Source organism: Notamacropus eugenii, chromosome 1, assembly GCF_028372415.1.
Source record: "Notamacropus eugenii isolate mMacEug1 chromosome 1, mMacEug1.pri_v2, whole genome shotgun sequence".
Classification (NCBI taxonomy): domain Eukaryota; kingdom Metazoa; phylum Chordata; class Mammalia; order Diprotodontia; family Macropodidae; genus Notamacropus; species Notamacropus eugenii.
Window position 1 is genome coordinate 666,098,844 of NC_092872.1, and position 13,516 is coordinate 666,112,359.

General features: G+C 38.5%; 1 protein-coding gene across 4 annotated transcripts in view; it reads right to left on the minus strand.

Moving 5' to 3' along the window:
- PLEKHH2 (pleckstrin homology, MyTH4 and FERM domain containing H2) overlaps positions 1-13,516 on the minus strand; it is a 121,193-nt gene that overhangs the window by 18,648 nt on the left and 89,029 nt on the right. For 3 of the 4 annotated variants that reach the window (XM_072635735.1, XM_072635733.1, XM_072635734.1), the window contains 2 exons: positions 11,278-11,429; positions 7,830-7,927 (listed from right to left, as the gene is read on the minus strand). In XM_072635735.1, coding sequence (XP_072491836.1) covers positions 7,830-7,927; positions 11,278-11,429 — 250 coding nt within the window. Of the gene's footprint in view, positions 1-7,829; positions 7,928-11,277; positions 11,434-13,516 lie in introns of all 4 variants that reach the window. The other variant, XM_072635736.1, reaches the window with a different exon arrangement.

Below are 13,516 nucleotides of genomic sequence, written 5' to 3' on the forward strand. Positions count from 1 at the left end.
TTAAGTGACTTGCCCAGGGCCACACAGCTAGTAAGTGTCTGAGGCCAGATTTGAACTCAGGTCTTCCTGATTCCAGCCCAGTGCTCTACATATTAAACCATCTAGGTAAGGTCTGGGTTTCTGAGGGAATATCCATGTGTATATGGATGGGTTTTAGCCCTTGTATGTGAGGCTATGGGTTCTACTAGAGAGTAAGACTTTGAGCTGGAGATTTCCTGAGAAGGAGAAAGAACCACCTGCAAGCTGGCATATGGCTACAATAAGGATCTAGACAAGACAGTATAGAGGAAGTAAACTCGCAAAGGAGAGAGGTTGCTGAGCATCAAAGGGAGGATCCCAAAGTGGCAGTAAAGAGCAAAGAACATGCCTTTTCACTGGTCCAGTAAGGTAAATAAATGAAGGTATACTCTTTACTGGAGATGGTGGTCAGAGATTCAGTGACTTGTGGAGGGAGCCAGTTTCCATACAAGATGGTAAGAGGGAGGGAGAAAAAAATTTGAGACCAGGGGACATTCATTAACAGTAGAACAGGGGTTCCAGAGGACAGGATGGAGGAGGAGGGCAGAGCAGGAGAGGATATGGTAGGACTGAGCCAGCTATGGATGAAGGAACAGAAGTAGTAGAAGGGAAAGAGCTTTCTGACTTGGTAATTAGCAGCTCTAAATTATACAGATTAGGGGAAGAACTGAATGTGCGCTAGCCATAGGAAGGTGGAAGTATCATTTGACTGGGGCTCATGACATCAGGGTCCTGTAGCTGCAGAATACTATCCTCCTCTATATTTACCTCCCTTCCTTTTGTCAAGTCTATTTTTAGTATCATTTTAACTAGAAAGTCTTCAGGCTTTTTTGACTGAGTCACCACTATCATAAGGAGGAATATTTAATACCTACTGGGCACCTGCATGGTATAGCATGGAGAATTCACTCCCAAATCCTAGAAATAAAAGGAATGCAGCCAGGAAGGAAATCAAATCTGGCATTTGGGTTGGTAAAGATCAGGTGATTGTGTCTTCAGCTAGAAGGAACATACACTTGGTACCAAATCCATACCCTCCTCCCAAGATGGTGAAGAATAAGGCATAATCAGAAGTTACCACACACTTGGGACATGCATTGCTTCCAGGTCTCTGGTGGCTCTAAAGCCTCGATGACAAAGGCTTTGGGTCTTGGTGATGCAGAACTGGTGCTCATGAGTCCCCACTAGCAAAGGTCTATTTGTTTCTCTGCTTAAATGATCTACCTTCTTCCTTAGATTTAATGTAGTCTGCTAAAGGTACTTCTACACTTCTGGCTGTAGGACAAACACTGGTAGCTGGTCACAGTCAATGTGAGGAGGCATGACAATGTAGCAGGTAAATTACTGCTTGAGCCAAGGAAACTCAGCAGATTCTGACACACCTAGGACATCTTCAAGATGAGCCAAAGAGTCTTGACACACTAGCAAGGAAACGGTGGTCTAGATCCCATAACTTAGGTGTGTGCACAAATGGCTAGGGGGTATTTCACATGCAGAGGCTGATGTGGGATGAAGCAATGTCAGCTCAGAGAGACATAGCTGGTGGTGTTCAGTCAGCCTCAGGCCCTGCTGGTGTCTAAGACTTTTATGTGTGTGAGTGCATTAAAGGGAAAGCTCATTAAATTTGTGGATAACACTGAAGCAAGAGTGGAAAGCTTGCCGGCACTTGAGAAGCCAGGATCAAAATGCAAAATGATTTTAGTAAATTAGAAAAATGGTTTAAAATTCACAGAGTAAAATTTTAAAAGGCTAGACCAGCTAGGGAAGAGGGAAAAAAATCAGCAAATGCAGAAATGCCATAACGGCTCTGGGCACACTTGGCCATGATTGATCTTCTATCATAATGGATAAGAGAATCACAGGGAGGCAGAAACAAAGCAGCAAAAGGAAAGTCATTCAGAGATATCTACACTGGAAAGAAATACTTAGAAACCATGAGGTTTCTGGTGGCTCAGTGGATAGAGTGCTGGGCCTGAAGTCAGGAGGACGTGAGTTCAAATCCAGCCTCAGATGCTTACTAGCTATGAACCCGGGGAAGTCAGTTAGCTTGTCTGCCTCAGTTTCCTCATCTATAAAATGGTAGTAATGATAATAGCACCAACTTCCCAGGGTCTTTGTGAAGACCAAGCGAGAATAACTGTATTGTTTCACATAGTAAACACTATATAATTGTTAGCTATTACTGGTCTTCCTGCTCAGATGACTCTTGCTGCTCAATCCTGGCTCTACAATTAAAGAAGGCTTTGGAGAAAAGTACATAGGTAACTAATATTCCATAAGTCATAGAAACCTCAGAGGTGATCTCATCCAGTTCCTTCAGTTGAGAGAAACAAAACTGAGATGCTAAAAGATTAAATGACTTGTCTACGGTTACACAGGGAAGATTTGAACTTGGGTCCTCTGATTCTTAATGCCAGGGCTCTTTCCGTTATACTGTGCTGCCTGGGAGTTGTTACAAATCAGATCTCAAGGGACAGAATAAGAAAAGACTTCAGAACAGGTCTGATGCCTGCTTTTGTGCCACCCATGAAAGAATGATTTTTACATTTTAAAAATACAATATAATAAAACTTTACTTAACAAATGTAAAAGCCATTTTTAGCTTCTAGGCTGTACAAAATCAGACAGCTGTCAGTTTGCTGAGCCTTGCCCTAAACCACCAGAGCAAACTCAAGTATAAATGGACCCATGAGGGTTATATATTCACTTAGAAAACCATAAATAAACGTTATCTACATTGAATTGCATTTTTATTTACTTTGTTAAACATTTCCCCAATACATTTAATTTGAAGAAGCCTGCAAGTTTGACACCTCTGCTCTAGAATACAGTAAGAAACAGCCAAGAAGCAAAAGAATTTGTTGTTGTTCCCTCGTGTCCAATATTTTGTGACCTCATTTGGGTTTTCTTAGCAAAGATACTAGAGTAGTTTGCTACTTCCTTCTCCAGCTCATTTTATAGATGAGTAACTTGAATCAAAAAGGGTTAAGTGACTTGGCTAGGATGACACAACTAAGTAAGCATCTGAGGCTAGATTTGAACTCAGAGACCTTACTCCAGGTCCAGTGCTCTATCCACTGCACCATCTAGCTGTCCCATGTAGAAGAACAAAGTAGTCTTAAACCTTAGCAATGAAAAAGTAACGCTAATTCTAAGTCTAAAGAAGATTCTTTTGGTAGTGAGGACTGGTAAATCCTAAAATTATTTACCAAGGAAGCTCTTTACAAATACAACAAATACAGAGTTTCATCTGTATGGAAATGTTTTATTATGACTCTACCAGAAGTGCGGAGTGAGGGTGGTGGAACAAATAAAATGATCTTTCAAGGTCTGATTCTAGCAGTCCTAACTGAAAGCCAAAAACTGCAAGGATAAGAAAAATACACGCCCTGGAGAAAAACAAACAATAAAGGATTATTGAAAATAATCCTTTTGTTTAAGAGAAGGAAACTATCCCTTCAGGGTAGACCTCTTTCCAGTTTTGTTTTGTGAGGAACATGCCTTGACTTCTACAATTTTCAGACTCGTAGTGAGAAACCAAACCAAATAGCAGCTTAAGTATGAATGGAATTTAAGGGCTAGTTTCAAAATGGTTACAGATGAGGGCATCTGGTTAGAAAACCCACTAATTAGTTTTCTAACTCACTGAATCTAAATAAATGGGATTTGCTAACAGTACAATAAAGAGTGAATTGATATTTGAGCTTGGCTAATAAGAGGAATACTTGACATCTGTCTGTACTTGAGTTTGCTCTAGTGGTTTAGGGCAAGGCTCAGCAAACTGACATTAAATACATTAAATCTGAAGAAGCCTACAAGTTTGACACCTCTGCTCAAGCAGCTGGCTGCATGATATGGAACAGCAGGTTACCATCCTAGCTTTGTGCTGGTGGAAGCCTGAGTTCGTGAACTGGGTGCCCACGTATACAACGTGAGACTGCCTTTGGAAATAGCACTTTATCACAGTTGCAGCTTATATAATCATTTCAACTATTATGTTTAAAAAAATTAATGCTAAAATTTCCAATCGTGGTGTGGAACGTGAAGGTTAAAGACCCTCAGGGATTTTTAACACAGCAACATATTCACTGTGTTTTATTTTCCCACCAGAATCTTCTAAGGCATGAGCTATCACCCTCCTCTATATCAGGCCCCGCCCCGCTGCCCCAGCTTTTTGTCCAAGTCCATCTTTGTGTCATCTCATCTAGAAAAGTCTTCAGTCTTCTCTGATTAAACTGCCATCATCCTATGACCCAGCACAGAGAACTCACTACATTACTATACATGGAAGTGATTCTACTTGGCTTGAAACTAAACCAGATGATCTCACCCCCTACCCCCCACTATAAATGAAAATTGCTTGAAATGCATCCACTTAAAGATACATACACCCATGCCAGCTTGGTGGGGAGGGGAGGGGTGTTGGAAGGAGAAGGTCAGAAAAATCCCAGCAGCTGGTAGGGTCAAAGGTCAAAAGACAGGCACTGACTGTGGCAAGTCACCTAGTTAAGGGGTTGGAAGGAGCTTGTAGAATGGTCCAGGTGTTCCAGGTTACCTACTCCTCATCAAAGAAAACAGACAGAAGTATTATCAATAGAAACTTATTACAGCAGGAGGAAGATCTTTCAGAATTCCAGAGTGAGGCCAAATTCTGGTCCTGGCTAACCCTCTGTTTGGCTCCTCTGTCAGAATCATAGCATTTCAGAGTTGGAATGAGTTGGAGGTTATCTAGTCCAGCCTTTACCTTAAAAACAATCTCCTGCTCAACATACTCAACAAATGGTTATCCAGCCTTTTCTGGAAGACATCCTAACAGGGACGGAGGAGCAGATCTCATTTTAACCTTGTAAAATAAACAATGCCTGCTAAATTTGACTCAGAAAACCACATACTACATGTTCTGTTTTTATATTTCTCAGTTACATTTTAATCTGATTTGGGCTTCACTGGGAGTGTTGGGCATGTTTGATGCTTAGTAAATTTAAGAACCTGAAACAAAGGGAGATAAAAGAAAGAGGACTGGATTTGGAGTCAGAGGATGTGGGCAAGTCAAGACCTCCCTGGGTCTCAGTTTCCTCATCTGTAAAATGAAGGGGTTTGTCAAAGTGGCCTCTGTGGTCCCTCCTAATTCTAGAACTCATGAACTTTTAAGGTCCCTTCTCTCTTTAAATCCAGTCTTCTATGAACTTATAATGTATAGAAGTATGTCCAAGATAATAGAAAGCACTATCTTAGGAAAAAGCAATAAGAACATCTGTTATCTCCAAAGAATGGAAAACCACCATCTAAAACCAAACTCTTTACCATTTCTCTGAAACCTTTCCTTTTTCCTAATTTCCTAGTAATTATTACTTTTGAGGGTAACACCTTTCCCCCAGTCACATAGGGCCCATTTTAGACTCCTCACTCTCTCTCATCACCTATATCCAATCAGTGGTCAAATCCTGTTTTCTTCCTTTGTAGCATCACTCATATACACCCCCTTTTTTCCTATGACTGTTCCTTTAGTGTAGGCCCTGATCACATCACATCTGGACTATTGCAATAGCCTTCTTACTGGCCTCCCTGACACAAGTCTCTCCCTTCAATCCCTCAGTCTTTCCTTCAGTAGTCAAACTGATCTAAAAACGAAGATCTGACCTTATCACCTACCTACCCTGCCTTTTTCAATTAACTCCAGTGCCTCTAGGACTAAATGTGGGTTTTAAAGTCCTTCATAATTTAGTCCTCTCCTTCCTACCTTTCCAATCTTCTTACACCTCATTCATCCCTTCCCCCCTTCCCCCAGTCCTATTGTCCTCCTTAGCTGTTCTTAGCAAAGGCTATTCCACTTCCTGATTCCATGCATTTTTCCCAGATTGTACACAATGCCTGGAATTCTCTTACTCCTCATCTGCACCTGCTGCCTTCTCTTGCTTCCTTGAAGTCCCAGCTAAAGTCCCAGCTTCTACATGAAGCCTTTCTGGGTCCTCCTCATCGTGAATGCCTTCCCTTTGAGATGATCTCTAATTGACTGTGTGAGTGTGTGTGTGTGTGTGTGTGTGTGTGTGTATGAATAATCTCCCCATTGTTTAGCGTAGCACATAATAGGTGCTTTATAAATGTTTATTGATTTGTCTTGTCCATCACCTAAAGGAATACTACTCCATCAATTAGTCTTCCACTCACTATGAGACCTTTGCAGACCCTCCCCAGCTGCATGTGTTTTTACACACACACACACACACACACACACACACACACACACACACATTCCTCCTGTCATGGAAATTATACTTCCTTTGTGTCTATTTTATTTATATGTATTTATATGTCAAACATATCCAACACTCCTAGTGAGGCCCGAATCAGGGAAATATTTAGGAAAAAAATAAAATAAAATAAAACAAAACATGTAATATATGTTTTTCTGGGTCAATATGTGACCAGCAGGGATCCTTAGGTATGGTTTAATGGCATCTGTTTCTATTTGACTTTGACCCCACTGGCTGACATGATTTTTCCTTAAGAGAAGGAAAGCACCATAAAGACAAGGATTGTTTTGTTTTTGGTTATAAAAACTCAAAAGCCTAGAAGAATAAAAGGTGATTAATAAAAGCTGATGATTCCAATTTTGAATAGCTTTACTTTTTAAGGATTTCTCTCTTTCTTTGCTCTACTCTCTGCTGAACAGGGGGTAATTCTCCTTGCTAAGGACAACCTCTCCATGTGTTCTTGTGATCCTACCCACTCTGATTTTCTTAAAGACCCTGACCTTATCAATACCCCCTTCCCTTTTTTCATCTTCATCTCCGCACTGTATATGAAGATATCTTCGAAGCCAGAACAAAGACCTCACTGTATGCTTAACCTCGTTAGGCTATAGGATCATCGCTGGAGAGTTTTAAGAGACCTTAAGAAACTGAGCTTAACCCCCTTTGTTTTACTGACCAGAAAACTGAGTCAGTCATTGAAGGGTTCAGTGACAGCTAGTAAGTGTCTGAGGTGGGCTTTATACCTGGGTCTTCCTGACTTCAGGTCCTTGGCCGTATTTACAGCTACACCATGTAGACTTTCTTCCTCCTTCTCCCAGTCACAGACTCTTTATAAATAGACACCTGTCCTATAATACCCTAAATAAAGCAGTTAGAGGATAAACTTTGACTCATTGGGCAAGACCTACGATACCACATCTTCTATCCTTTCTTAAAGAGGCTACAATAAGGAAAACAGATTTATGGTGAGGGTTTTTTGCTTAAAGAATGCACAGAGGTTGTCTGAATACAGACTAAAGTGTACTATTTTTTGCTTTCTTTTCTTCCTCTTTCCTCTTTTCTTTTTCTTTCTCTTTGTTTTTTCCTTCCTTTCATTTTCCTTTCTTTTTCTTTCTCTTTCATTTCTTTTTTTCTTCCTTCTTTCCTTCCTTCCTCTTTCCTCCTTTCTTTTTTTCCTTCCTTTCATTTTCCTTTCATTTTCTTTCTCTTTCATTTCTTTTTCCTTCCTTCCTTCCTATCCTTTTCTTTTTGTTGAAGTCTTCTTGTACAAAATAACTAATATGGAAATGTTTTACATGATTGCACATGTATAACCTGTATAAGATTGCTTACCATCTCAGGGAATGGGGAGAGGAAGGAGGGATAGAATTTGGAACTCAAAACTTTGAAAAAAAAAAAAAAGATAAAAAACTGTTTTAACATGTAATTGGGGGAAAAGAAAATATTATTTAAAAGCAAATGAATGCATAGAAGAACAGGGTCTATTGAGTGGAAACCTTTGAAGAACAGCCTTCATACAATAAGCACAACCATACACTCATAGTCATTATTACACACCTGTTTTTATAAGTCAGGCGCACGGTTCTTGTACCTTCACATTTACCAGGATGCTGTTCTTTGGAAGCCTGTTCCCATTTAGAAATAATGTCACAAATCTAGGAGGAAAATATAGAGTTGGTAGTTATGGCATTTTACTAAATCAGAATCTTTTGAAGAAAAGTATTTATTTATAATGAAAATCTTTGATGACTCTGATCAAGTCAAATGTAATGAAGCTTGTTATTGAAGCTTGAGAAAATGGGTAAGTAAAGCTTTCAGTTTAGGATTTTAATTACAAGCCACTTTTTCATCCACTTACCCTTTGACTCACACACACACACACACACACACACACACACACAAACACACACACATTAACTTTGGGCTATGGCCATTGATTTCTCTTTATGGGAAGAAAGAATCTTAATGCATGATCTCTTCCATGGGACTAGTAATATAAAGATTTCTGGAATTTACTTGTGAATAGGTCATTAAATAATAATAACCATTTACATACAGTGCTTAAAGATTTCAAAATTCTTCATACACATGTAGTCATTTTATTCTCAAAATCCTCAAATTAGATACTATTATTATTCTTGTTTTTATAGAGAGGAAACTGAGGAAGACTGTTTTAGTGACTTGCCCTGTCTGGGTCACACTAAGTCCAATTTTGAACTCAAGTCTTGGGCTCAGTTCTCTATCCACTGTACCATGTGGCTGCCCCAGATACAACCACAAAGAAGGAGCATTTTCAGATTCAGCTTTAGACTGAGATTAAGGTATTTTCCAAAGGGGGGTTGAAATATAAACAGCATTTTCTAAAATCCTCCAACTAAAGAAAAGGAGATCTTTAAAACCCTAAGAAAAGACCTGAAGGAAAATATAATTAACTTTACAGGGTCACTAGCAGACATTTTTAAAAGATACAAAAGGAGTACTTAACAAAGCAACCATTGTTTACTTGACTCCACTCAATCAAATTAAATAAGCTGATGATGTTGGCTAAATACTGGCATCCCTAATGCTCCAAGCCATCTATTGCCAAGACTTGCCTTTCTAGTTTCTTACAAGGTGGAAGAAAACAGAATGGGTCTAGGAGAAAAGGAACTGGATTATTGGATTATCTGTAGGCTCATGATGGGATTCAGGAAAGGAAAAACATATATTAAAGGCCACCAATACTCCCAATGAGTTAACCGTAATGTAGTACATATTTTGTAGGTGTGAATATTCTTTCCACCAAAGATGGTACCAGTCACTCAGGGACTTGGTAGGACATTTGAGAGTTACTGTGGCCACAAAAATCATTTCCATGTAGTCCATGGGGTGGTAAGTCACTCCTACTTTAGCATGGTTGGTTCTTAAAGGAAATACCTTTTATCTTTTGACTAATAATAACAATAGCTAATATTTGTATAGTACTCTGAGGTCTGCAAAGTGCTTTACGTATGCTATTTAATTTGATCCTTGCAGAAAACCCTACGACATAGGATGTTATAATCAATTTCCATTTTAAATAGAAGGAGACTGAATTTGATAGAAATTAAGTGACTTGCCCAAAGTCACACAGCTAATAGCTGTCCAGAACTCTCTCTGGTGTACTACCTAGCACCCTTCCAACTTGGAAAAAATAATTAATAATAATAACAATAATAGCTAATATTTATACAGCGCTTTAAGGTTTATAAAATGCTTTACAAATAGTATGTCATTTTTATCCTCACAATAAACCCCGGGAGGTAAGTCATATTATTATCTCCATTTTACAGAGGAAGAAACAGGCAGACAAGAGGGGATGTGACTTGCCCAGCGTCACATAGCTAATAAAGTATCTGAGCCCAGACTTGAGCTCTAGTCAGCGTCTGAGTCAAACTCAAAAACTTCTGACTCCAAGTCTTTCCACTGAACTGCCCTAACTGCCTTGGGAGAAATGGCAGAGCTCACAGTCCCCTGGCATCATCTTTCAGACTATGTCACTCCCATGCCATGATGAGCGGCCAAAGGAGGAATCCAGTGCAGGGCTGAAATAAAATATTAAAAAAAATTTCTGGACTAGATCTGTGATTTCATTTGCTTGAGGGAACTCCCTCCTCCAATGCAGCTTGCCACCTGATTGGTGTTGCCTGGGGACCTGCCCAGGGTCATAGAGCTAGGGCATACCAGATGTGGGGCCTGAATCCAAGGTCAGCAATCTGCCCACTGTGCCACGTTGCTGCCTCTCTTTGTATTGTAAAAAAAACTGTTTGAATTATTGAAGGATGTACTATAGAGCTTAAGCTTTCAAAAGAAACTTACCAAAGTGTATTGCAACTTAAGGTGTTTTTGTCAAATTACTAGACATTTTTTCCTTATGTCTTTAGTTTGTTTGATACTAGGAAACAAGATACAGACTTGGAGGGGAATTTTGGGGTTAGTTAGTCAGTCTTCTCATTTTACAGATAAGGAAACTGAGGCCCAGAGAGAGTAAGTGATTTTCCCAAAGTTACCCAGGATTTGAACCCAGGTCATTTGACTCCAAATCTAGCCTTCTTTCCACCATTTTACATTGCCTTTTCAGTATCTCTGAGTTCAGTTTTCTTTCCTTCTACTTTCGAATTGCATTCTCATTTTAATTTTCAGTAGAATGCTTGTCCCCAAGTATAGCCAACGCCCATGCCAAGAATGAGAGACACTAGCATGGAATCAAGAGTCCTGAATTCTAATTCAGGCTCTCCCATGAATGAGTTATGTGACTTGGACAAGTTGCATCCTTCTGGGCCTCCATTTCCTTATCTGTAATATCCTTTCCAGCTTAATACTCTAAGATTTTAAAAATTGCTACCTATAGGTAGAAAATTTATTTTATTAAAAAAAGGATAATGTAAAAAGGAAAAATATACAGACTGACATACATTTTGCTTTATTGATATTCGTTGAATATATGTTAGCAAATATTTCGCTACTTGATAAAATTTCTTTTAACATATAAAGCTATGTATTTCTATTGTAAAGTTTTCCTCTGTCTCATTAAGGAGTACTTCTGAGCTGGCTATTTGAACGCAAGCTCTTAATTCTACTAAGACGAAAAGGTTTCAGACACAGGCCCAGTTAATAGATCGCAAATTTTTCATCCAACGACCAGTCTAGTTAAATTCAGACAGGTTCTTTACCAGAGGGAAAGCCATGAAATGATGAATAGTTCCAGAACAAATCTAATTAACATTTGGAAAGTACTTTGCAGTCCTTAAAGTGCGACATAAAAGTTATGATTGCAGGCATTATTATTCAAAACCACCCACTAAATACTAGAGAGATAGGAATTTGCCTTGGTGAAAGGGGAGTGGAAAAAAAAATGCATGGATCCTTGAAGTATGGAGATAGACATTATGTGACTTAAAAAATTTAGCTTGAGGATTTTTCAAACAAGTTTTCAAATAGTTTTTTATTGTTTAATGAATGTGCCTCCCCAATGCTTTGGCTTTACCTTAATGTTTCCTTGAAGACAGTGTTCTAAATCTTTGCCGGAAGGGTCATCTGTAAAGAGTGCAAATCCAGACTGGGCTGGCTTTCTCATTCCAGTTTCTTGGTTTAGAGTATTCAAAAATTCTTCCACTGTGGTAGAAGTATCAAATCCAACTACCTGAACAGAAATAACAACAAATTCATGCAATTTAAGGTTTTTATTTTTGTTGTTGTTGAGTTATTTCAGTAAATGCCCAACTTTTCATGACCCATTTAGGGCTTTCTTGGCAAAGGTTTGGCATTCCTTTTCCAGCTCACTTTTCAGATGAGGAACTAAGGCAAACAGGGTTAAGTGGCTTGCCCGGAGTGGCACAGCTATTATGTGTCTGAGCTGGATTTGAACTGAGGAAAATGAGTCTTCCTGATTCTAGGACTAGCACTCTACCCATTGCACCACCTAGCGGCACTAATTTAAGATACAGGAAAAAAATAAAGATTAATATAAAAAAATAAAATGGATATACATTTGTTGTTGTTGGACATAAAGGTAAAGGGAACAACATTTATTAAGTACTTACTATATTTTAGACACTGTATGGAGTGCTTTACAAATATTATCTCATTTGATCCTTATTTACAAGTCCATTTATGGGAATATCAGAGTACTTTTCAAGTAGGGAGATAATCAAATGCAATGTCCAGTATCAGCTCATTTACAAAATAATATAGACAAAGATAAGGTAAAAATGAGCAAATGTCTCAAAAAACAGTGAAAAGATGTTAAGGAGCCACACTGAAAAAACAAAGTGGATGAAAAACACTCACTGCTAACTGGATCCTGATCTGAGCCCTAAAATGAGTAAATCAACAAGTATTTATGAAGTGCTTACTATGTGACAGGCACAATTCTCAGCCCTGGAGGAAATTAGGTTTAATGTCTGAGTAGCCTCAAGCTGTTCAGCACTTCAAAATTTGAACTCTTTATCACAAATATTTTTCTTTAGTAATGATATAAGGCAATAAATAACAGAAAAATCATTGAACGGAGAACATATTACAAGTAACAGACTCCCTGAAAAGACCAACTAAATTAACAGCTCCATAAAAGAGCAAGAAAAATTGGAATAAAATTGAAGTGTTGAAAAAATAGAAGAAAATGTAAGGTATCTGCCATCAAATATAACTAACTTACAAAACTAGTCAAGGACAGATAATTTATGAATCACTAGAACCCCTGAAAACCATGATAAAAAACCAAACCTGAACAGGTTGTTTTAGGAAATCACAAACAAAAATGGCCCATATCTAAGAGAACTAGAGGATAAACTGCAGACAGAAAGAATCTATCAATCATCTCCTGAAGGAAACCTTAAAAGGAAGAGTCCCAGAAATGTCATACAAAAAATCCAGAGCTTACATATAAAGAAAAAAATATTTCAAACACCCAGAAAGCATTCAAATACCAAGGAATCTCAGTAAGAATCACACAAGACCAGGAAGTTATACTGTAAACAAAAAGAGATCTTGGAATATGATATTCCAAAAGGCAAAAGACAGACTTAAAACAAAGAGTAACTTTTTCTGAAAAGCTGAGTATAATCCTAGGGGAGAAAGAAAAAAATAAACCCTTGATGGAATAGAGGACTTTCAAATATTCCTAGTGAAACAACAAGTGCAGAGTAAGAACTCTGAAATGCAAACACAGGAGTTAAGAGAAACCTAGAAAGGTAAATTTGTATGAACAATTAGAAGGAACTATAAAGGGATGAAGTGTTAACATTTTAATAGAGGAAAAAGAAACAAGTGTCCCTTCAGAACCTTAATGTCTTTAAAGAATAATGAAGCAGTTTATATAAGAAAAATGGAAGAGAGGCATTGATCAATTCTTTTCTGAGGGCAGAAGAGGAAATGAAAAGAGGAGGTAAAAGAATACATTAGTGTAGAAAGGATAAAGAAAAGGGAAGAATATATAATTTCTCATTATCAAGGTGCATGGGAAGAAAATATAAATATTGAGGAAGAGGTGTAAGAGTGAACATCTAGGTGAAGCTCACTCTTACCTGAACCAGACAAAGGAAGATTGAACATGCTTTCTTCCCCCACCCCAAAGTTGTCAGGTAGGGATTGGAGTTAAGATGGAGGGAAAAAATGGAAGAGGGCAGAGTCATCAGTAGAATTAGGTTACTGGTTTTTAAGGGAGGATTTCTCCCATCCCACTTTCTTCCACTGGGGGTTAGAGATCAATATCATTTTTTATGCAC